This window comes from Myxine glutinosa, chromosome 3, assembly GCF_964187855.1.
Source record: "Myxine glutinosa chromosome 3, kmMyxGlut1.1, whole genome shotgun sequence".
NCBI classification, from domain to species: domain Eukaryota; kingdom Metazoa; phylum Chordata; class Myxini; order Myxiniformes; family Myxinidae; genus Myxine; species Myxine glutinosa.
In genome coordinates this window covers 5,676,034-5,698,105 of record NC_136263.1, presented here as the reverse complement: position 1 = coordinate 5,698,105, position 22,072 = coordinate 5,676,034, and the positions used below count along the sequence as shown (strand labels likewise).

The following is a 22,072-nucleotide window of genomic DNA, read 5'->3' as shown; positions in this document are numbered from 1 at the left end:
ACAGTACTGTGATTTGTGATCACATGTCACTCAATTCCTAACAGTACTGTGATTTGTGATCACATGTCACTCAATTCCTAACAGTACTGTGATTTGTGATCACATGTCACTCAATTCCTAACAGTACTGTGATTTGTGATCACATGTCACTCAATTCCTAACAGTACTGTGATTTGTGATCACATGTCACTCAATTCCTAACAGTACTGTGATTTGTGATCACATGTCACTCAACTTCTAACATTATTGTGATTTGTGATCACATGTCACTCAACTTCTAACATTATTGTGATTTGTGATCACATGTCACTCAATTTATAACATTATTGTGATTTGTGATCACATGTCACTCAATTTATAACATTATTGTGATTTGTGATCACATGTCACTCAATTTATAACATTATTGTGATTTGTGATCACATGTCACTCAATTCCTAACAGTACTGTGATTTGTGATCACATGTCACTCAACTTATAACATTATTGTGATTTGTGATCACATGTCACTCAACTTATAACATTATTGTGATTTGTGATCACATGTCACTCAATTCCTAACAGTAGAGTGATTTGTGATCACATGTCACTCAATTTATAACATTATTGTGATTTGTGATCACATGTCACTCAATTTATAACATTATTGTGATTTGTGATCACATGTCACTCAATTCCTAACAGTACTGTGATTTGTGATCACATGTCACTCAATTTCTAACAATACTTTGTTTTGCGGTCACGTGTCACTCAATTTCTAACAGTACTGTGATTTGTGATCACATGTCACTCAATTTCTAACCGTACTGTGATCACTGATCACATGTCACTCAATTCCTAACAGTACTGTGATTTGTGATCACATGTCACTCAATTTATAACATTATTGTGATTTGTGATCACATGTCACTCAATTTATAACATTATTGTGATTTGTGATCACATGTCACTCAATTTATAACATTATTGTGATTTGTGATCACATGTCACTCAATTCCTAACAGTACTGTGATTTGTGATCACATGTCACTCAACTTATAACATTATTGTGATTTGTGATCACATGTCACTCAACTTATAACATTATTGTGATTTGTGATCACATGTCACTCAATTCCTAACAGTAGAGTGATTTGTGATCACATGTCACTCAATTTATAACATTATTGTGATTTGTGATCACATGTCACTCAATTTATAACATTATTGTGATTTGTGATCACATGTCACTCAATTCCTAACAGTACTGTGATTTGTGATCACATGTCACTCAATTTCTAACAATACTTTGTTTTGCGGTCACGTGTCACTCAATTTCTAACAGTACTGTGATTTGTGATCACATGTCACTCAATTTCTAACCGTACTGTGATCACTGATCACATGTCACTCAATTCCTAACAGTACTGTGATTTGTGATCACATGTCACTCAATTTATAACATTATTGTGATTTGTGATCACATGTCACTCAATTTATAACATTATTGTGATTTGTGATCACATGTCACTCAATTTATAACATTATTGTGATTTGTGATCACATGTCACTCAATTTATAACATTATTGTGATTTGTGATCACATGCCACTCAATTCCTAACAGTAGAGTGATTTGTGATCACATGTCACTCAATTTATAACATTATTGTGATTTGTGATCACATGTCACTCAATTCCTAACAGTACTGTGATTTGTGATCACATGTCACTCAATTTCTAACAATACTTTGTTTTGCGGTCACGTGTCACTCAATTTCTAACAGTACTGTGATTTGTGATCACATGTCACTCAATTTCTAACCGTACTGTGATCACTGATCACATGTCACTCAATTCCTAACAGTACTGTGATTTGTGATCACATGTCACTCAATTTATAACATTATTGTGATTTGTGATCACATGTCACTCAATTTATAACATTATTGTGATTTGTGATCACATGTCACTCAATTTATAACATTATTGTGATTTGTGATCACATGTCACTCAATTTATAACATTATTGTGATTTGTGATCACATGCCACTCAATTCCTAACAGTACTATGATTTGTGATCACATGTCACTCAATTTATAACATTATTGTGATTTGTGATCACATGTCACTCAATTTATAACATTATTGTGATTTGTGATCACATGTCACTCAATTCCTAACAGTACTGTGATTTGTGATCACATGTCACTCAACTTATAACATTATTGTGATTTGTGATCACATGTCACTCAACTTATAACATTATTGTGATTTGTGATCACATGTCACTCAATTCCTAACAGTAGAGTGATTTGTGATCACATGTCACTCAATTTATAACATTATTGTGATTTGTGATCACATGTCACTCAATTTATAACATTATTGTGATTTGTGATCACATGTCACTCAATTTATAACATTATTGTGATTTGTGATCACATGTCACTCAATTCCTAACAGTAGAGTGATTTGTGATCACATGTCACTCAATTTATAACATTATTGTGATTTGCGATCACATGTCACTCAATTCCTAACAGTAGAGTGATTTGTGATCACATGTCACTCAATTTATAACATTATTGTGATTTGTGATCACATGTCACTCAATTTATAACATTATTGTGATTTGTGATCACATGTCACTCAATTCCTAACAGTACTGTGATTTGTGATCACATGTCACTCAACTTATAACATTATTGTGATTTGTGATCACATGTCACTCAACTTATAACATTATTGTGATTTGTGATCACATGTCACTCAATTCCTAACAGTAGAGTGATTTGTGATCACATGTCACTCAATTTATAACATTATTGTGATTTGTGATCACATGTCACTCAATTTATAACATTATTGTGATTTGTGATCACATGTCACTCAATTTATAACATTATTGTGATTTGTGATCACATGTCACTCAATTCCTAACAGTAGAGTGATTTGTGATCACATGTCACTCAATTTATAACATTATTGTGATTTGCGATCACATGTCACTCAATTCCTAACAGTAGAGTGATTTGTGATCACATGTCACTCAATTTATAACATTATTGTGATTTGTGATCACATGTCACTCAATTTATAACATTATTGTGATTTGTGATCACATGTCACTCAATTTATAACATTATTGTGATTTGTGATCACGTCACTCAATTCCTAACAGTGCAGTGATTTGTGATCACATGTCACTCAATTTATAACATTATTGTGATTTGTGATCACATGTCACTCAATTTATAACAATACTTTGTTTTGCGGTCACGTGTTACTCATTTTCAAATAGTCGTTTGGTTTATTGTCACGTGTAGCTCAATTAAACATACTCAGTGGCATAATGGTTTGAGGGTCCGATCTGAGTTTGTGAGGTCGACGGTTCAAACCCCTGAGTCTGGTACGTGCTGCTTCCTTGCTTGACGCTCAGCATTTAAAAGCATAGACCATAGACAAACAACGCTAGGAAGGCAATGGCAAACCACCCAGCATAACCCTTGCCAATAAACTGCTTCGGCAGCACAAACCCTCTGTAAAGAGAATGGTACAGAGAACTAAATTTCTAACAATTATATGCTTTGTGGTCACATGACATTCAATTGCCGAGAGTTACATGCTTTGTGTTCCACTGTAACTCAATTGTTAAGTGTGTGATGAAAAAGTTACATCAAGTTATATTTCGATGATTTCCTTTCTCTCTCTACCTATCTCTATTTACATTTAAACATTTTCAAAGGGGTTGTAAGAATTGGGAGAAAGAGAGAAAGAAAGCAGAGCGGAAGGGGAAGCGGAAATGGGGGGGGGGGGGGGCAGGAAGGAGGGAAGGGGTGGTGGGGGGAAGGGAGGAGGTGGTGGGCGGGAGGGAGGGGGTGGTTTGCGGGTGGTGGTAGGCGGGGAGGGGTGGTGGGGGAGGGGTAGTGGGAGGGAGGGCGGGAGTTAAAATGAAAGATATGCAACGCCGACACTTTTCTTCCACCTGCACCGAACATACCTTCATGACCCTGTTCATCTCAATACTTCTTATTTTCTCAACTTCCTTGCACACTCCAAGGTCCAATAGTTCCTGTGTGCAAACAATGGTTGTCAAAGACGCCCAAACATAATATTTTTCATTTCTCTGAAATGTAAAGCAGAATCAATGGAGCCTGGTTGAAAATCATGGTGCTTTATGCTGTGGAACCGCATCGTATCATCATCACATACTAAAATACACAATGTGGTGTCTGTCTGTCGATTTTTGACAGCAATACATTCAGTAGTTACTCATCCAATCTCCTCCAAACTTGACAGGAGGGAGGACTTAGGGTCAAACAATGAAAGTTGGAGCGAATTCATTTGCCCCGCTCCCCTTGGGGGTTTTCCCCACCAAGGGGGTTGCGTGTTGAGGTGTATATCCGTGTTAAGATAGCTTTATTGCGGCGTTTTTCCAAGGCCACTTCTAATAACAATGCTAATGATAATAGCATAATATTATTGTTATTACAAAACAATATTAATACTAATAATATCTCCCCTACCTAAGGGGTGTTTCCTCCTTGACCAAACACATGTATAAACAGCTTATTGTGGCCTTTTCGTGGGAGCACCTCTCCCCGAAGTAAAATATTTAAAACCACAAACACGTTAAAAGCGGCCTTTTGTTTCACAGTCGCTAATGCTATTTAACACTAAACTGAAAGGAAGGAAACCCAGGGTGTGTTCAGTTACCAAGCAGCTAGCTAGCGCTTGCCAAGCCAGCCGTTCCTTAACGGTTTAGAATGGAGTCCTTGCTCGAATGCTTAAACCACTTGGCGATCTCTCCATAAGAAACTTGGTAAATGAACACACACCAAATGATCTTGAGACCAGACCATATACCGACTGTAATATATCTACCCCAAAGAGGAATGACCCTTTCTGCCCCTCCCGTAGTTAGCGGGTGAACTCGTAAATATAAAAGTGTGTATACTTGTTGTGAGAATGAATCAAATCCATAACTTTGTCCCATAGGTAGGTTTAATAACAATCAGGTCTCTGGCATCATCCTGTAAAATACAATCATGCAATATATGTATCAGGATCTTGGCATCATATAGAAAGGATCGATATCAGTCAATGCAGGCAAGCCTAGAATACGAGCGGGTACATACCATCCAAGTCTACATGTCATAGTATAATGTCGCAGGAGTGGCCCAGAGTCGCGGACGTCCGAGGTCTTATAGACGCCTCTCAGCGGTTTAAGTGAGCATCACACCTGGGTTCAACTTTGATACATTTTCACTACATTCTCCCCACCGTTAGAACTTCACTGCCGCTAGGCAGGTATCAAGCGTGCGTCAGCATTAATTGATTGGGGATGTCATTCCATGTCAGTCGGTCCACCCGTAGCGGTCAGGGTGGCGAATTACCCTGCCAGCACGGGTCCGGAAACTACCGGGTACGACATCCCCAAGCCCGAAGTCCCCTGCATCGGAGTAGCCGCTGGAGGCAGGTGTCGGAGGAGGCACCTCAGTGCCTTTAGGCAAGGGTGTATCTGGCGAAGGGAGGGACGGCAGATGCTCCATAGGGGAAGCTTCGGGAGAGTCCATAGACTCGTAGATCGGTTCGTCGATATCCCTATAAGGGTCGATGACCCCACAAGGGGCGAGATGGCGTATGGAGACAGTGGACTCACGTCCATCTGCCGTCATCACACGAGCATGCTCGGGATTAGCCTGCAGTACCTGCACCTTATCCACTAAGGGATCGTACTTGCTTGTGCGAACCGCATGTTTGAGATAGGCCGGCCCCGGCTCAGCGAGCCAACTGGGTAAAGATCGGATACCGCCCGAGCTTCTCGGGTGGTGGAACAGTCTTTCATGAGGAGTCTGGTTGGTGGCCGCACATAATAGAGCCTTGATCGAGTTCAGCGCCGCAGGTAGCGACCAAGCCCGTTTATCTAGGCCCCGGCCGAGGGTCCTGAGGCTTAGCACGACGGCCCTCCATATAATCCCATTGAAGCGTTCGACCTGCCCATTCGCCTGGGGTCTGTACTGAGTGGTGTAACTCGAAGCGACATTATTTTGGAGCAAGAAAGACCTCACTTCCTGGGACAGGAACACCGCACCCCGATCGGTATGCACGTAGGCCGGATACCCAAACATAGAAAACAATTTCTGCAGGCACCGTATGACTGTGGCAGCCGTCATATCCGCGCACGTATAAGCGAAAGGGAATCGCGAGTACTCATCAACGACAATGAGCAGATAACGAGAGTTACTCGACACCGGCAGCGGTCCTTTGAAATCCATTGCCAATCTCTCCCACGGTCTAGTAGCCCTAACCAGCGTCCCCATGGGAGGGTTGTAAAAACGCGGTTTGAGTTCCGCACATACAGCGCAGTCGCGGCAGACCCGGCGGATGTCCTCAACCGAGTACGGCAGATTACAACGACGCACAAGATGAGCGAAACGCGTCACCCCAGGATGACACATAGAGTCGTGCAAAGCGCGCAGACCCTCCAAAGTTATGATACCCGCGCACGTAGCCGGCCTCGATAAGGCGTCGGCGACCAGGTTATCCTTCCCCGGGCGATATTTGATGGTGTAGCAGAAGTCGGCGAGTTCGATACGCCAGCGAGTGATTTTCTCATTCTTAATGCGTTGAGCATGTAAGGTGTCGTACATGAACGCCACGCTTTGTTGGTCCGTGATGATTTGGAAGCATCGCCCGAGCAAGTACGGTCGCCATCGCCGAATCGACTCGACGATCGCGTACGCTTCCTTTTCGACAGACGAATGCCTCCGCTCAGCGGAGGTGAGATTCCGCGAAAAGAAAGACACAGGGCGCCCCCCCCCAGGGCGCCCCCCCCCCCCCCCTGGGAGAGTGTCGCCGCTATCGCATGATCTGAGGCATCACTTTCTAAGACGAAAGATTCGCTCTCGTCGATCGTCGCCACAGCGGCGCCAGCGATGTCGGCCTTAAGGCCCCCAAAGGCTGCCAAGGTGGCTGGGCTCATGGGGAACGTGTCGCAGGCCACAAGGGGGCGGAGCTTCACAGATAAATTTTGCACCCACTTCGAATAGTGGGCGAACAGCCCGAGAGCACGCTTCAGCGATGCCCGATCGCTAAGCGGAGCCATATCGAGCAAAGGTCGCAGACGCTCCTTATCTGGAGCGACAGAGCCATGGGTCACGGTGTACCCCAGAAGATCTATCGTGCGTAGAGAGTAACGACACTTAGCCTCATTCATGGTTAGGCGATACCTCTGCGCAACCCCGAGGAAGCGCTTCAGATTAGCATAATGATGCCCCTGGTCATACCCACAAACCGTAAGATTGTCCAGATATACAAAGACATCTGTCAAGTTCTCCTTAGTAACGAGGTCGTCCATAGCCCTCTGAAAACAGGGGACCCCGTTCGTCACCCCAAAAGGTAGTCGGGTGAACTGGTATAATCTTTGACCCAATTCAAAGGCGGTATAGATGCGATCGGCCCTAGATATGGGGATCTGATGATACGCACTACGCAGATCGAGAGTGCTATAGACCGAGTACTGGGCCACGTGTCGAACCAGTGCGTCCATCCCCGGTAGGGGGTAGGCATCCAGCTGTGTAAAGTGATTAATCGTTTGTGAATAGTCGATTACCATGCATCTGCGATGCGCTTCACTTCGCACCACTAAGACCTGTGCCCGCCATGGCGACCGGCTAGGTTCTATGATACCTTCCTTTAAGAGCTGGGCCGTTTCCCGCAATGAATTGCGCGTCTGCCCATGAGTAGCGCCGTGATTTTACCGCTACAGGTGTGCAGTCAGTGGTCATGTTGGGGAACAGCGAAAGAGGCTCAATTTCCATTCCTGCGAGTGCACACACAGCAAAGCGTGTCAGTCCCACCAAACTCCATTTCTAAACGTCCATGTCGCTTAAGAAAATCATGTCCTAACAGAATTTCAGCACATAGAGCAGGTAAGACCATGAGATGTACATCTGGAAACATGCGTCCCTTTATCACAAGCTTCAATCGACATTCCCCTTTTGTGCTGAGCCTAAGCCCTTGGGAGGCCATAAAGATCCGTCGTGTTGTCCCAAGGACCGGCCATTCATGTTTTCGCACCAGTCGATGATCAATAAAACTATCCGTGGACCCCGTATCGATTAAAGCCCGCGCAAAAATGCCTTCGATCATAAGTGGAATAATGGCCTGAGCAAAGCCGGGAGGTCCGGCAGTTATTGAGCCATCCGAGCGAGACGATCGCGTCTCGCGTGTAGATCCAACGCCGGCTACAGTTTTCCGGTCGTTCGAGCAGCCTCCGGAGGGCGCTCGTGTCAAGCGCATAGTTTGCCGTGCCAAAGCAGGAGCTTGTAGTTTGTACGGGCCGCCTTCGGATGGCGCTAGAGTCGCGCGATGAGTCTCAAAGCCATCATGAGACGTTCGGATACCAGTCAAGGATGGTCGCTCCGCGTTCGGTCGTGTTAGTGCCACTTGTTTTGGCGGCCCGATGTATCTCACCAAGGTCGAGCGTGCAGCCAGGGGCCCACGAGGAGGAGCGCCGCTCATCAAAGCCGGGTGAGGCGCCCCGCTCCGTGCTCGGCCCGTTGGCTCGGCGATAAGCCCATTCAAGGTCGCGCGAGTTTGTGTGCCCCGCGCAGTCTTTCGGCAGACTTTAGCAAAATGTCCTTTTGACGAACACAAATGGCATATCGCTTCGCGAGCCGGACACGCAGTCCTGGGATGTTGTCGATTCCCGCAGAAGTAACACGTAGCGTTTCGTACAGGCTTTGGTCTTGCCGCCGCAGCCGCCGCCAAGCCTGAATCCAGGTCCTCCTCGGGAGCGGCCAGAGGTTCCGCTCGTGTGGTCGAGTCCGCTCCCGTATCCTCGGCGGTAGCTCTCTCCGGGCGCGCGTGTTGAGAAGTCCCCGCAACGACCCGCGTGTGGTCATAGGCGTTAGATTGCTCCCGGGCCTCAGCGTATACGTGAGCCAGCCGCAGAGCTTCCGTGAACGTCAGGTCCGCTGTCTCCAAAAGTCTGAGTCTGAGAGTCGAAGAGCTGATCCCAGAGACAAAAGCATCTCGGACAAGATCATCTTGGACTTGCTCATGAGTGCGTACCTCTTGAGTACTGTCTACAAGTAGACGTCGCAGCTCCTGGGCGAAGTGATCTATCGACTCAGCGGGCTGTTGACCGCGTTGCGAGCAGATGCCTGGAATACACCACACTCCGTTTCTTAATGTAAATTCGTTTTAGCTCCGTCACAGCGGCATTGAAGGTCGTACACTGTTCGATGCTCCTGTAGACGCTATGGTGAACTTTAGTCTGTAGCACGTCCAGTTTCGTTTCAGCAGTGACAACGGCATCCTGGGCTTTGAACTGATTATCCAGTGTCTTGAGCCAATGCGTTAGCTCCGAGCCCGAATCCACAGCTTGTGGGTCGGCGCCGAATGTCGGTATCTGGATCATCTTGTGTCCCGCCATTTCCGCTTGTCCTCGAGTGGACGGCAAGACTGATTGTTATTAAGTGTTGTGAGAATGAATCAAATCCACAACTTTGTCCCATAGGTAGGTTTAATAACACTCGGATCTCTGGCATCATCCTGTAAAATACAATCATGCAATATATGTTTCAGGATCTTGGCATCATATAGAAAGGATCGATATCAGTCAATGCAAGCAAGCCTAGAATACGAGCGGGTACATACCATCCAAGTCTACATGTCATAGTATAATGTCGCAGGAGTGGCCCAGAGTCGCGGACGTCCGAGGTCTTATAGACGCCTCTCAGTGGTTTAAGTGAGCATCACACCTGGGTTCAACTTTGATACATTTTCACTACAATACTGACTTAACAATATCAAGATTTCATGTAAACGAATCAATGCTGAACCAACGTTGACAAAATTGGTCACATGGAAAAGTCTCAGCAGCCCTGATGTGGAATAGGACAAGGTTTGGTGAAAGAACATCAGTAACCAATTTAAAATGTTAGGAGGAGCATAGTTGACGTCATTGACCCAGACAAAGATAGTGCTATTAATTTCCTTTAACAATACACAACGGATATGAGTACGTGCTGTAACTTTTTTATTGTCAGTATTATAAAACGTTTATTTAAAATTTCCCATTGTCTAAACCCACTTGCTTGAAGCTTGTCCACGTCCAGTATTCTTCACACACTTGTTGCCCACTCGGCTGTACAACAACATTGCTCACGTCCTACTAGGCCTGGTGTTGGCTTAGCCATTAGGGTGCCGGCTTGGGATCCGAGGATCCTGGGTTCGAATCTCGGTCGATCGCTGAATTAACACCAGGGGGTTGACTCAGCCTGTCATCCTTCTGAGGTCGGCAAATTGAGTACCAGTCACTGGTAATTCCCTGTGTGTCGCAAAAAGGCGACTAACAGGGTTGGCGGCAGGAAGGGCCGTAAAACATTGCTTCAAAAGGGGGACCACGGTGCCCGGAAAAGGCCAACCCCCGCCCTGCGGGGAAAAATGGCCTCTAAAGGTGGTTCTACTAGGCCTACTGCTGCTACCAGCCGTGTGAGGCCTAACGGCAGTCTGTGTGACAGTTGCTGATAATTGAGTTGCTGATAATGAGTGATTTTTCTTTCAGATATTGTTGGTATACCATATCCCTTTCGCTTACTATATGTCCGTGTTGTACTTTTCTTGCAAAATATGAAATTAAATTTGAATGCTAGTCAAAACAGACTTCAATGAAAATGCTTCGGCCTTCTGAGGTCTGTGCAAATCCAAATCTACTTGGCCCCGTGGCCGTTTTAAAACACGTTTTGCAATAAATGTTGAATGCAGACTGGGTATTTGCTAAATAATGTATTTAAACATATTTGATTCGTATTTGGAGACATGTTGTAGGTCAGGTGACCTGGAATCTTCAAATGATGCAGACATTTGCCTTTCATACCCGAGACTCATACACAAGACTGCATTTCCTAATCTATATTTGTGCAAGATTGGGCGCTTCATTTGTTTGAACCACAAATACTGACAAACCACCAATAGATGCCTCTCCAGAAGGTTCCTTTCAAGCAACATATATAATTATAATGAAGGGGTGCGAGACTGCATTTTGGTGGCATTAAGTCGATGTGCGGTGTAAGTCGAATCGGCTAATTCTCCATTTTAATTTCCCTCATTCAAAGATAAGTCAATTTGGAGCATAATATGAAGCAAAATCAACTACAGTAGTTAACAAAACTGTCTGTCCGAACGATTGAGGTGTTAATTCCTCCCTGACACCGCCAACGCATCGTTAACTACGTTGCTTCCAGGGTCATGGATATTAATGAGATGTTTGTGCATATTATTTGAATTACTTTGTGGGACGACGATTCTGATAAATGAAGAATGTAAACAGTTCTTCAACATGTTTTTTTATCATATAGAGGTACAGTATTGAAAACGAGTTACACAATCATTATCAGCACTGGCTCATAGCACATGACATTTTGTCACAGTTCACTACTCCTTAATAAACATGAACACCTGACACAACTAGATGGTATTCATAGAATACTTACCCTGCACAGTCAACTTGTTGTGAGCCAACTCTTCTATTTTTGAACGTTTCTTTTTTTTTGTTCCAATATGGCTGCCAGACCACGTGAGCGATGACATCATAAATTTATATTCTCTAAATAATTGTTGCATAGATCATGCTCAATAAATTTCAAACTGATCAGACTAAGCGTTGTCCATGTCGAATTATGACGTCATAATTATGGCACCAATGACGTCATCATTAACAACACCTATTCCCCATATGGAGTTCTTTACAATGAGCTACGTTTCAATTTTTAAAATGCTGACACGGCACACACTTTACTTTACTGAAATGCAGACACAAATGTTATATTTTCGTCAAAAATCGTCGGAATTTCGCCAAATCTGTTTTGGTCATGTGTTATTATACCTCAGCGATTGACAAATCTGAAATCAGAATTATATTTGAGGTCAAAATGACTCCGTGAGGTCGCTCCGTACTTTGCCTGCTCGTCATGTGCAGTGTCATAATTAATTCCAAGCCCACTGTAAAAGACTCTTCTTCTTCACGAAAGAACAACTTCTAGCTTCCAGACCGTACATCCAATCATCTTGAAATTTTGCACACGTTAAACTTCATTACATCCACTACAATATAACGTTTCACATCGATCAATGAAGCGGTTCAAGAGAATTTTTTAAAAATATTTTCGTTTAATTATTCATATCTGCCAAACCACCTAACCCATCGCAAATTCCAAAAAGTCATTTTAGTAGACTGATATGCTGAACACATTTGTGAAGTTTACCCTCGATAGGATCAAAAATGAGGGAGGAGAATGAATGAATGAATGAATGAATGAATGAATGCTCGTTTTAAGGCCATTTTCCCCGCTAGAGCGGGGGTTAGCCTTTCGGGCCCCAATGGCAATCATGGTTCCCTGTTTAAGGCAATGTTTTTATGGCCGGATGCCCTTCCTGACGCCAACCCTTGGTCACGCTCTTACGATGCGCAGGGATACGGTGTACCTATTCTAAACCGGGGTACACACCGGGATCATTCATCCCAGCAAGCTGGTACTCAATTTGCCGACCTCGGAAGGATGACAGGCTGAGTCAACCCCCCTGGCGTTAATTCAGCGATCAACCGGGATTCGAACCCAGGATCCTAGGATCCAAAGCCGGCACCCTAACCACTAAGCCAACACCAAGGAGGAGCTTGGTTTTAAAAGTTTATGCTTAAAAACGTCATAACTCCGAAACCATGTGACGCATGACATCATGCCCGCTGCCTTTTTTTGTTCGTCATTGGTATACGATTCTGCCTGCAAAGTTTGGCCTCGATCTGTTCAGTCGTTTAGGAGAAAATTGGATTTTAGTGATTTTTCAGGCTTTTCACTCAAAACAATATGGCGTCCGATCCACGTGACCTACGACGTCATTATAATTTTATTTCTGCATCAATGTATACCGAGAAGATGCACAAGAAATTTCATCCTAATCGGATAAAGTTTTTTACTTGTTGAATTATGATGTCATAATGGCGGCACCTATGATGTCATCATTCACATATGTTATTCAGCATGGAGAGTTCTTTGCAATGAGACCTGTCTCAATTATTTCTGTGCAGCGGTTTTTGAGATATAGAGGTGCAAGGTTTTTTGTTTTTGTCCAAGATGGCGCCCGTAACACGTGACCTGTGACGTCATAATATTCACTAAAATATTCTACAGGAGGAGGCCCTCCTATGGTGAAATTTTCATGTCAATTGGACAAACGGTTGCCGAGAAAATGAATTTATAAAATGCAGACACGCGCGTACGTACGCGCGTGTCTGCATACGTACATATATTAATACGTACGTGCGTACGTACGGACCCGAATGCTTATCCCTGCCTTTCGCTTCGTGAGCGCAGGGTAATAAGCGCAAGTCCCAACTCTGGGGATAAAATCACAAACTAGTCAAACAAGTGGACCATGTCTTTCAATCCCGACAAATCTCACACTCTCACTTTGTCTCTCCATAAAGACCGTCAGGAAAACCCTCCCATCTACTTTTTTCTTTTGTATACAAGATCGAGGCTCGTGAAAGAGCTAACATTAATCACACAAAAAGTCAAACCAACACATAAAACACAAAATAAGGGGAGCGGTAGACAAGATGGGGAGAGAGGGGGAAGGACAAAAACACAACATTTGAGAGCAGGGACATCGAGGGAAATGTGGGAGGGAGAGGGCTTGGGGCGAGGTGGGAGAGGTATAAAACATATGGACACTGCAAGAACTTCCAGGAAAGAAGTTGGAATTTCAAAAAACTGTATCTGGCGTGAATTAGCGGGGATAGAAAAGAGATGGTGGTGAACAGCTGTTTTAAAGACATGGAGGGGGGAGTGGGATTAAAGGGAGTGGGTGGAGTTTGTTCCAGAGGCGGGAGAAAAGGGGAATGAAAGAGTGAAGGTGAGCAGAGAGCCTAGATTTTGGCCGTTTAACCATAAGAGGGTTGGTAGCAGATCTTGTGCGACCTGTAGGAATATTTGGGGGACAGAGCACAGAGAGAGCTGGGGGAGCAAGGACGGAGAGGAGTCGGTAGAAGACAGAAAGACCACCAAACTGCCTGCGGTGAGTGAGTGAAAGGCCCTCGGAGATAGCTTCATCGCAGGAGATTCCAATGATTCTGAAAGCTTTAGTTTCAACAGCGTGAAGCCGAGCTAGGTGTGAGGCAGGAGCACCGGCCCAGAGGGGGGAACAGTATTCCATTGAGCTGCGGGTGAAAGCCTTGCATGTGGTGAGGAGCTCAGGTGTGCCAAGGAAGGACTTCGAACGACGGAGGATGCCCAGTCGGCGACTGGCTTTGGAGGCCAGCTTGGAAATGTGGTTTTCCCAAGAAAGATCATGGCAGATAGTGAGACCCAAAAGCTTGAGCGACAAAACTTCTTGGAGAGGATTGTTGAGAAAGTAGATGGGAGGGTTTTCCAGTCGGTCCTTTCGGAGAGGCATAGTATGAAAGTGAGATTTGTCAGGATTGAAAGACATGTTCCACTTGTTTGACAAGACTGTGATTTTGTCCAGGTCTGTGGAGAGTGAGGAGGCTGTAGACTGCCGATCTGAGGGATGAGGAATGGAGCGGCAGAGAGTGGAGTCATCAGCAAAGAGATAGAGAGGATTTTCCAGAGAGTCGGAGAGATCATTGATGAAGACCAGAAATATCACAGGGCCCAGAACACTACATTGGGGAACTCCAGCCAGAACAGGAAGGGGAGATGACAGAAATCCATTCAGGGTCACACGTTGACGATGACCAGAGAGGAAGTCCGCAAGCCATGCGTGGAGATTTCCATGGATACCATAGAAGGAGAGTTTGGTGAGCAGAGCTGGGTGCCAGTCCGTATTGAAGGCACGTGATATGTCAAGGGAGACAGCTCTGATTTCCTGTTTGGCATTGAGGACCTCCATTCATTGTTGAGACAGCAGAAGCAACATGTCCAGAGTAGAATGACCTGGTCTGAATCCAAATTGATGATCAGAGATCAAGCCATTGGAGAAGAGGAAGGATTTGATATCTGAAGCAATGATGGATTCCATGACTTTGCTGATAATTGGGAGCAGGCTGATTGGTCTGTAGTTGCAAGGATCTGTTTTGCACCTTTTTTGTGTAAAGCGGTAATGTTTGCTGATTTCCAAGATGCTGGCAGATGACCTTGAGCAAAAGAGAGGGTGAAAAGAACAGAGAGAGGGTGAGATGGAGTGGCAGAGCAGGATTTTAGGACCTGTGGGCTGATGCCATCTGGTCCAGTTGCAGAATCAGAGTTGAGGTTTGACAAAAACTTCTCCACCTTGTCAGGAGAGAAGGACACAGAGTCCAGGAGCAGTTGGGTTCGACTGGGTAAGGTGGGAACAGAGAGAGATGGGTTTGGGACACAAGATTTTGAGGCAAACACAGAGTTAAGGCATTCGACTTTGTCACGTGCGGTGTCAACTGTGTAGCCATTTGAGGTAAGGGAGGGGATGGAGGGGGAACAAACACTAGAAACGGATTTGACCAGATGCCACCAGGATTTGGAGGAGGGAGACAGGTTTGAGAGTTCATTCTTGAGTGTGGAGAGATAGTGATTCCTGGCACTCCTGAGGGTCGACACACACTTGTTCCGATCTTGGTGGAAGGAAGTGAGATTGCCTTCAGTTGGATTTGCCTTCCAAGAGGCAAAGGCAAGTTGTTTCAGGGCAACTGCCTCACCACAAGATTCAGTGTACCATGGACGGAAGGAAGGGGAAGACAACTGAAGACGAGGTGGGATAAATCTGTGCATGAGAGAGAGCAATTTACTTTGGAAGAATTCCCAGGATGAGTTGATGTCAGAGTCAGTAGAGATGGGAGACCAGTCCAGATGATTGATGGCTGCTTGCAGACCGTGCCAGTCAGCCTGAGTGAAATGCCAGACTCGTCGGCGCTGAGGAGGCTCTCTGAGAATGGCCAGACAGATGTCCACTTTCACAAGCACATGATCAGAAGAACCGATTGGAGCAGAAGAAGAGCAGCAGATATTTGCAGGGAAGTTTGTCATAACCAAGTCTAGGAGAGAAGATACTCCAGTGACTGAGATCCAGGGTCGGGAAATTGACAGATTGTGTCAGTCCCAATGAGTAGCAGAAGTCCTTTGCTGAGGTGCCATGGCTGGTGAGAGAGGAACCCATACCCAGCCAGCTGGCATGATGACAGTTGAAGTCACCACATATGAGGAAGAGAGAGTTTGGATGAGTTGATAGAAGTTGGTCCATGCTGTCCGACAGCGAAATGTAAATGGAGTCCTCACTGTTTGGAGGACGGTACAGAACACATATGAACAAAAGGTGGGAGCGGAGAGCAAGCTGTATCCAGCGGTACTCCTGGGGGTGGGGTGGAGAGAGGGCAGTGCCAGGAGAGTGAGGAAGAGAGTTTTTTTTATAAAGATAGCAGCCCCACCACCAGGACGAGGCTCAGGTCTATCATACCGGAGGAGGGAGTAACCAGGAAGAGATATTAAGGAATCAGAGACATCTTGAAGGAGGAAAGTTTCTGTTAAGCAGATCAAGTCTGGATTGTCAGAAGCAACCTGAATGGAGAGATCAATCAGGTTTGAGCGAAGGCCCCGGATGTTTGAGGTCCATACCGTTAATGAGGAGAGAGGGGGAACATCGGGTGCAGGACAGGGGAGGGGAGGAGTCGGGACAGATGAAGGATGAGAGGGGGAGGTAGGGAGAGCAGTTGATAGTGTGTCAGAGATTACAGAGAGTTACAAGAAAGGGAAGGATGAGGACGACGAAAGGTTTGATGGTGATGGGATGAGGCACAGTGAGGGGTTGTTTGAGGGGGAGCCGAGGAAAGTAGAAGGTTGGGGGAGGTGGAGGTATGAGATAGAAGGGAGACGAAGTGGGGAGGCAGCTTTGAGGAGGAGGGGGGAGGAGGGAGAATTGGAGAGGGATGGTAGGGGGGAGATTTGAAGGGGAGGGGTTGGGGGAGAGTTTTTAAGGGGAGGGGCGAGGGGGGAGTTTAGGTGGGAAGGGGCAAGGGGGGAGTTTTGGAGGGGAGGGGCAGGGGGGGAGTTTAGAAAGTGGATGATTAATGAAAGACGAACATTTATAACAAATTGGGTTTATTGTGATTTTCAAGTTTGCGATCCGTTTAAGAACGATGGAGGAGGGGTGGAATGAATGTGAATTTCGAGCAAGTAGTGAGGAAGAATTGTAAGAGATTGAATATTTTTTTGAAATGGAATGAATTGAAGAGGAAATTGAAAAAAGCCTTTTAAATAGGAAGAAAAACAGCGTGTTGTAATATACCACTGAATAAAACACTAAAGGGGAAAGTTTAAACATACAGTATTTAAACAGAACCATGAAGAACAGTCTTATATTCACAAAAATACCAACGGGGAGAGGGCCTAGAGGGACAACCATGAGTCACGTGAACAGGGCAAAAGGTGGAAGGCAAGGAGATAATGGGGGCGGGGCGAGACAGCGCACGTGGACAGAAGCACACGTGGAGAAAGGGAAATAAATGTTGTTTCTTTTTTTCGGGGGGGGGGGGGGTTGAGGGGGATTAAAACGTTAGACAAAGAGTAGATGTTTGGGGAAGTTCAGGGAAGATGGGAAAAATCTAACAACCAAGCAAAAACAGCGAAGGAAGGAACTTAAGTGAACAAACTTCGACGGGGGAAGCCTCAGGCTACAAGGCCGCACACGCGGGACAAACAGAAACGATTAATTTATGAAAGATTAACACCGAGAATCTTCCTCGGGACACACTATAGGTACACACCCCGAAAGATAAATACAGTTTCGACAAAAATACAATTGTGAACAATTACTTAAATTCGAAAACGTGGAAAACATGTACAGCTTCGAAAAATCGTGCCGTTGCCGGCAACATCTCCAAGTTTTTTGTTTTTTCCAAAATGGTGTCCGTACCACGTGACATGTGACTTCATAGGAGGAAGCCCTCCTATGGTGAAATTTTCATGTCAATTGGACTAACAGTTGCCGAGAAAATGAATTTTTTAAATGCAGACACACACGTACGTACGCACGTGTCTGCATACGTACATATATTAATATGTACGTGCTTACGTGCGGACCCGTACGGACTCTCAACAATCCTCTCCAAGAAGTTCTGTCACTCAAGCTTTTGGGTCTCACTATCTGCCATGATCTTTCCTGGGAAAACCACATTTCCAAGCTGGCCTCCAAAGCCAGTCGCTGGGCATCCTCCGTCGTGCGAAGTCCTTCCTTGGCACACCTGAGCTCCTCACCACATACAAGGCTTTCTTCCACGGCTCAATGGAATACTGTTCTCCCCTCTGGGCTGGTGCTCCTGCCTCACACCTAGCTCGTCTTCACGCTGTTGAAACCAAAGCTTTCAGAATCATTGGAATCTCCCGTGATGAAGCTGATTCTGAGGGACTTTCACTCACTCGCAGCAGGCAGGTTGGTGGTCTTTCTGTCTTCTACCGACTCCTCTCCGGCCTTGCTCCCCTGCTCTGTCTGTCCTCTGTCCCCTAAATATTCCTGAAGGACGCACAAGATCTGCCAGCAACCCTCTTCTGGTGAAACTGCCAAAATCAAGACTCTCTGCTCACCTTCACTCTTTCATTCCTCCTTTCTCCCGCCTCTGGAACAAAGTCCCTCACTCACTTCAATCCCACTCCTCCCTCCAGGTCTTTAAAACAGCTGTTCACCACCATCTCTTATCTCCCCCCATCCAAAACCTTGGTCTTTTCTACCCCCGTTAATCCACACCAAATCCACATTTTCAAATCCCGTTTTCTTTCCTGAAAGTCCTAGTAGTGTCCATTTGTTTATCCCACGTGCACCCGCCCCAGCCCTCTCCCTTCCACAGATTTCCTGATGTCCCTGTTCTGTACTGTTGTTGTGCCTCCCTCTCTCTCTCCCCCTCTTTTCTCCCGCTCCCTTTATTAAATGTTCTCTTACAGAAGCATTAGCTCTTCCGTTAGCTATCTTGTCGAAGCCTGGTGTTGGCTTAGCGGTTAGGGTGCCGGCTTGGGGTCCTAGGATCCTGGGTTTGAATCGCGGTCGATCGCTGAATTAACACCAGGGGGGTTGACTCAGCCTTTCATCCTTCCGAGGTCAGCAAATTGAGTACCAGTTCACTGGTAATTCCCTGTGTGTCGCAAGAGGCGACTAACAGGGTTGGCGGCAGGAAGGGCATCCGGCTGTAAAATATTAATTCAAAAAGGGGACCACTGGTGCCCGAAAAAGGGCCAACCCCTGCTCCGCGGAGAAAAATGGCCTCTAAAGGTGGTTCTTCTTCTTTTCATGCTATCTTGCCAGCCATGATTCATGTCGTATACATTTGGTAAAATTAAAGGACTTTCACAGCAATCTCTCTTTACCCACGGTTTAAAGCTCAAGGAGAATAATAATAATAATAATAATAATAATACATTTATTTTATATAGCGCTTTTCAAGAAGCCCAAAGACGCTTTGACAGAGTACAAAAAAACAAGTGCAAAAAGACAAAAATCAACAGGTAAATAATCAAAGCAAAAGGAAGGAGAAGGAGAAGACATAGTCAGGGGTTAAATGCTGTGGGTTAAATGTTGAATGCAGTGTTGAACAGGTGGGTCCTGAGTGACGTTTTGAATGTGGTGAGTGAGGAGGAGTCTTTGATGGTGTGAGGTAGTGAGTTCCAGAGGGTGGGAGCAGCGATGGAGAAGGCCCTGTCCCCCCAGGATCTGAATTTGGTCCGCATGTGGGGGGGGGAGGGGGGGGGTCAGGAGGTTGGTACCAGCAGAGCGGAGGTTGCGGGTGGGAGTGTGTCTGGAGAGGAGGTCAGTCAGGTAATCAAACAAGCAAGGAAATTCCGTTTGCAAGACAAAATGTCAAAATGCACGAAACACCTGGATAATCCCTAGTGAGTGCTTCCCGAGGCATGGAACTCCTTGCAGTTGCTCCATTCTGGCAACACGAAAAGGGAGAGATTTTAAAACAGACGCAGCTCTCCTAAAAGCCAGTGCCCGACCATTGCTCTCCGAGAACGCCGCACCTTCAGCCAAGTCTTCAAGTGCATCCTAAGAGGAACAACATTACACTGGAACTGCAGTCAGAAAATTCAATAGTGAGTTATATTATATTAAGCAATATTTGTGCATGACCATGTGCATATGCAATAGGTTTCGTTACGATACCGCAGATGTCAAACACTGCAAAATCATTTAAAGCTGTAAAAACTGGAGTTTTCTTCTTCTTCTGTTTTTTTTTTTGGAGTGCAGACCAATTTATTGTTGGGGGGTAGGGGAGATAGGAGCTACAAAAACCAATGGTGAAAATTTTATGATTTTAGAGCAAAAAAAAAAAAAATTTTTTTTTAAAATAACAGAAAAAATAGATTATGAAACTAACATCGAAGATCCATCGTTTCACTGACAGTATATGCCAATCTTTGCCTAATTGCGATAAAACGGTTGTTGTTTTTGTTGTTTGTGTGCTCCGTCCGTGTACTTTTTTATACATGGTCTCGGCTCGTGGAAGAGCTAGGACACAGAACATATCAGGACACAAGTCAACATAACAAATGGAACAGGATCTGCGTCTGGACCTGAACCAAAATCAAATCGGCTTGTTCTCGTCACCGAACCAACAAATCCAACAAGTTTTCTCAGACTCCGTCCACAACTTTTTGAAATATCGTGTTTTATATCGTTTTAGTCGTATCTTTAAATATGGTGAAGTTAAACATTTATTCCTCGTATCTGGATCGGGATCTTAACCAAAATATAATAAATTCGTCCTTGCCACACTCCCATATTATCCACCAAGTTTCGGCCGAATCATTCCATAATTGTGACATCGTGCTTTATATCATTTTGCCATTTCCTCAAACACGTGCAAAAAATGTTGGAAACACATAGTTTAAATCATTCAAGTTTTAAAATGTTTTATTGAAATATTTTTGAAAAGGTTATGTAAAATATCTATCAGATAGTTTTCATGGGTGAGTCCTATCTGGGGCACCCCGTATTTTGTTCATCATTTTCTACCAAAGAAAAGTGAAGATCAAGACAACGAGTTGATAAAAAAAAACTGCCAAGAAGTGTCACCACTGCGAAGCATCGTGTTCTTGTTAGAAAGTGTAACGAGTGCCTTAAACACACCGCAAAAAAGTATTCAACGTGCAAATGTTAACATGACCCGAATGACGTAAATTCTTGTTTACCTCATTGTTCAATGAAAGCTCAGGTCATGTGTTCTATACATCAGTGTGAAGCACATAGCTGAGAATTTGTTGCATCATTGCTGGAAACATGGATCTGCCATTGATGCAGCACAGAGGTGTCGGTTAGAGCAGGAGTTTGGAATTTTTCCAGAGTGCTGGTGATAACTCACCTCCTCCTCGTCAAGGACACCATGGGATATTTTATGTTCACCATATATAATGCTAGCAGACTTAACAGAGCTCAACATCCTTCTGATGGATGGAACACACATTGATGCGTCTCTCTGCATGGAAAACACCAGGTAAAGGTTTATTGCTGGACCCAGATTAGACAGACAGCTCAGGTGCGAGTGCACATTACGTCTAGGCTGTCCTGTCAGTCCATGCTAACATATGAAGCTGTGTTACTTCTCAAGACGTTGTATTCATATTGCAGTGCACAGATTATAAACCAGGTAAATCTGCAAAGTTACAATAATGGAGGCCCACAGCTTCAAGGGAGGGTTTCAGCACAAGTCAACAAAACGTTTTAAGGCAGAAACAATCCCGGGGAGATTGTCATTCCATCATAGTAAAATATTTAATTGATAAATATTTAAAACAAAGTAAACAAGAAAGAGCAATCAGAGATTGCAGACACTCGCCAGGATGTGTTTTCAGTATTTTTAAGGCGTTTTGTGTTAAAACAAATATGGCAGCTGAACCACGTGACCGATGACGTCATCATTTTTTTTTGTCCACCAATCTATCCCTAGATTAATTATGCTCAAGAAATTTCATCTTGATCGGATGATGTTTTGTACTTGTCGAATTATGACGTCATAATGGAGGCACCGATGACATCATCATTAACAGATGTTACTCCACATGGAGAGTCCTTTACAATGAGCGATGTCTCATTTTTTTCTATGCAGC

At 44.7% G+C, this 22,072-nt stretch overlaps 1 protein-coding gene across 3 annotated transcripts in view; it reads right to left on the bottom strand.

The window, feature by feature from the left end:
* Positions 1 to 22,072, bottom strand: part of LOC137423841 (DNA-directed DNA/RNA polymerase mu) — a 135,158-nt gene that overhangs the window by 80,358 nt on the left and 32,728 nt on the right. For all 3 annotated transcript variants that reach the window (XM_068111385.2, XM_068111387.2, XM_068111388.2), the window contains exons 4-5: positions 19,842 to 20,012; positions 3,982 to 4,053 (exon numbers count right to left, since the gene is read on the bottom strand). In XM_068111385.2, the coding sequence (XP_067967486.2) occupies positions 3,982 to 4,053; positions 19,842 to 20,012 (243 nt within the window). The remainder of the gene's footprint in view (positions 1 to 3,981; positions 4,054 to 19,841; positions 20,013 to 22,072) is intronic.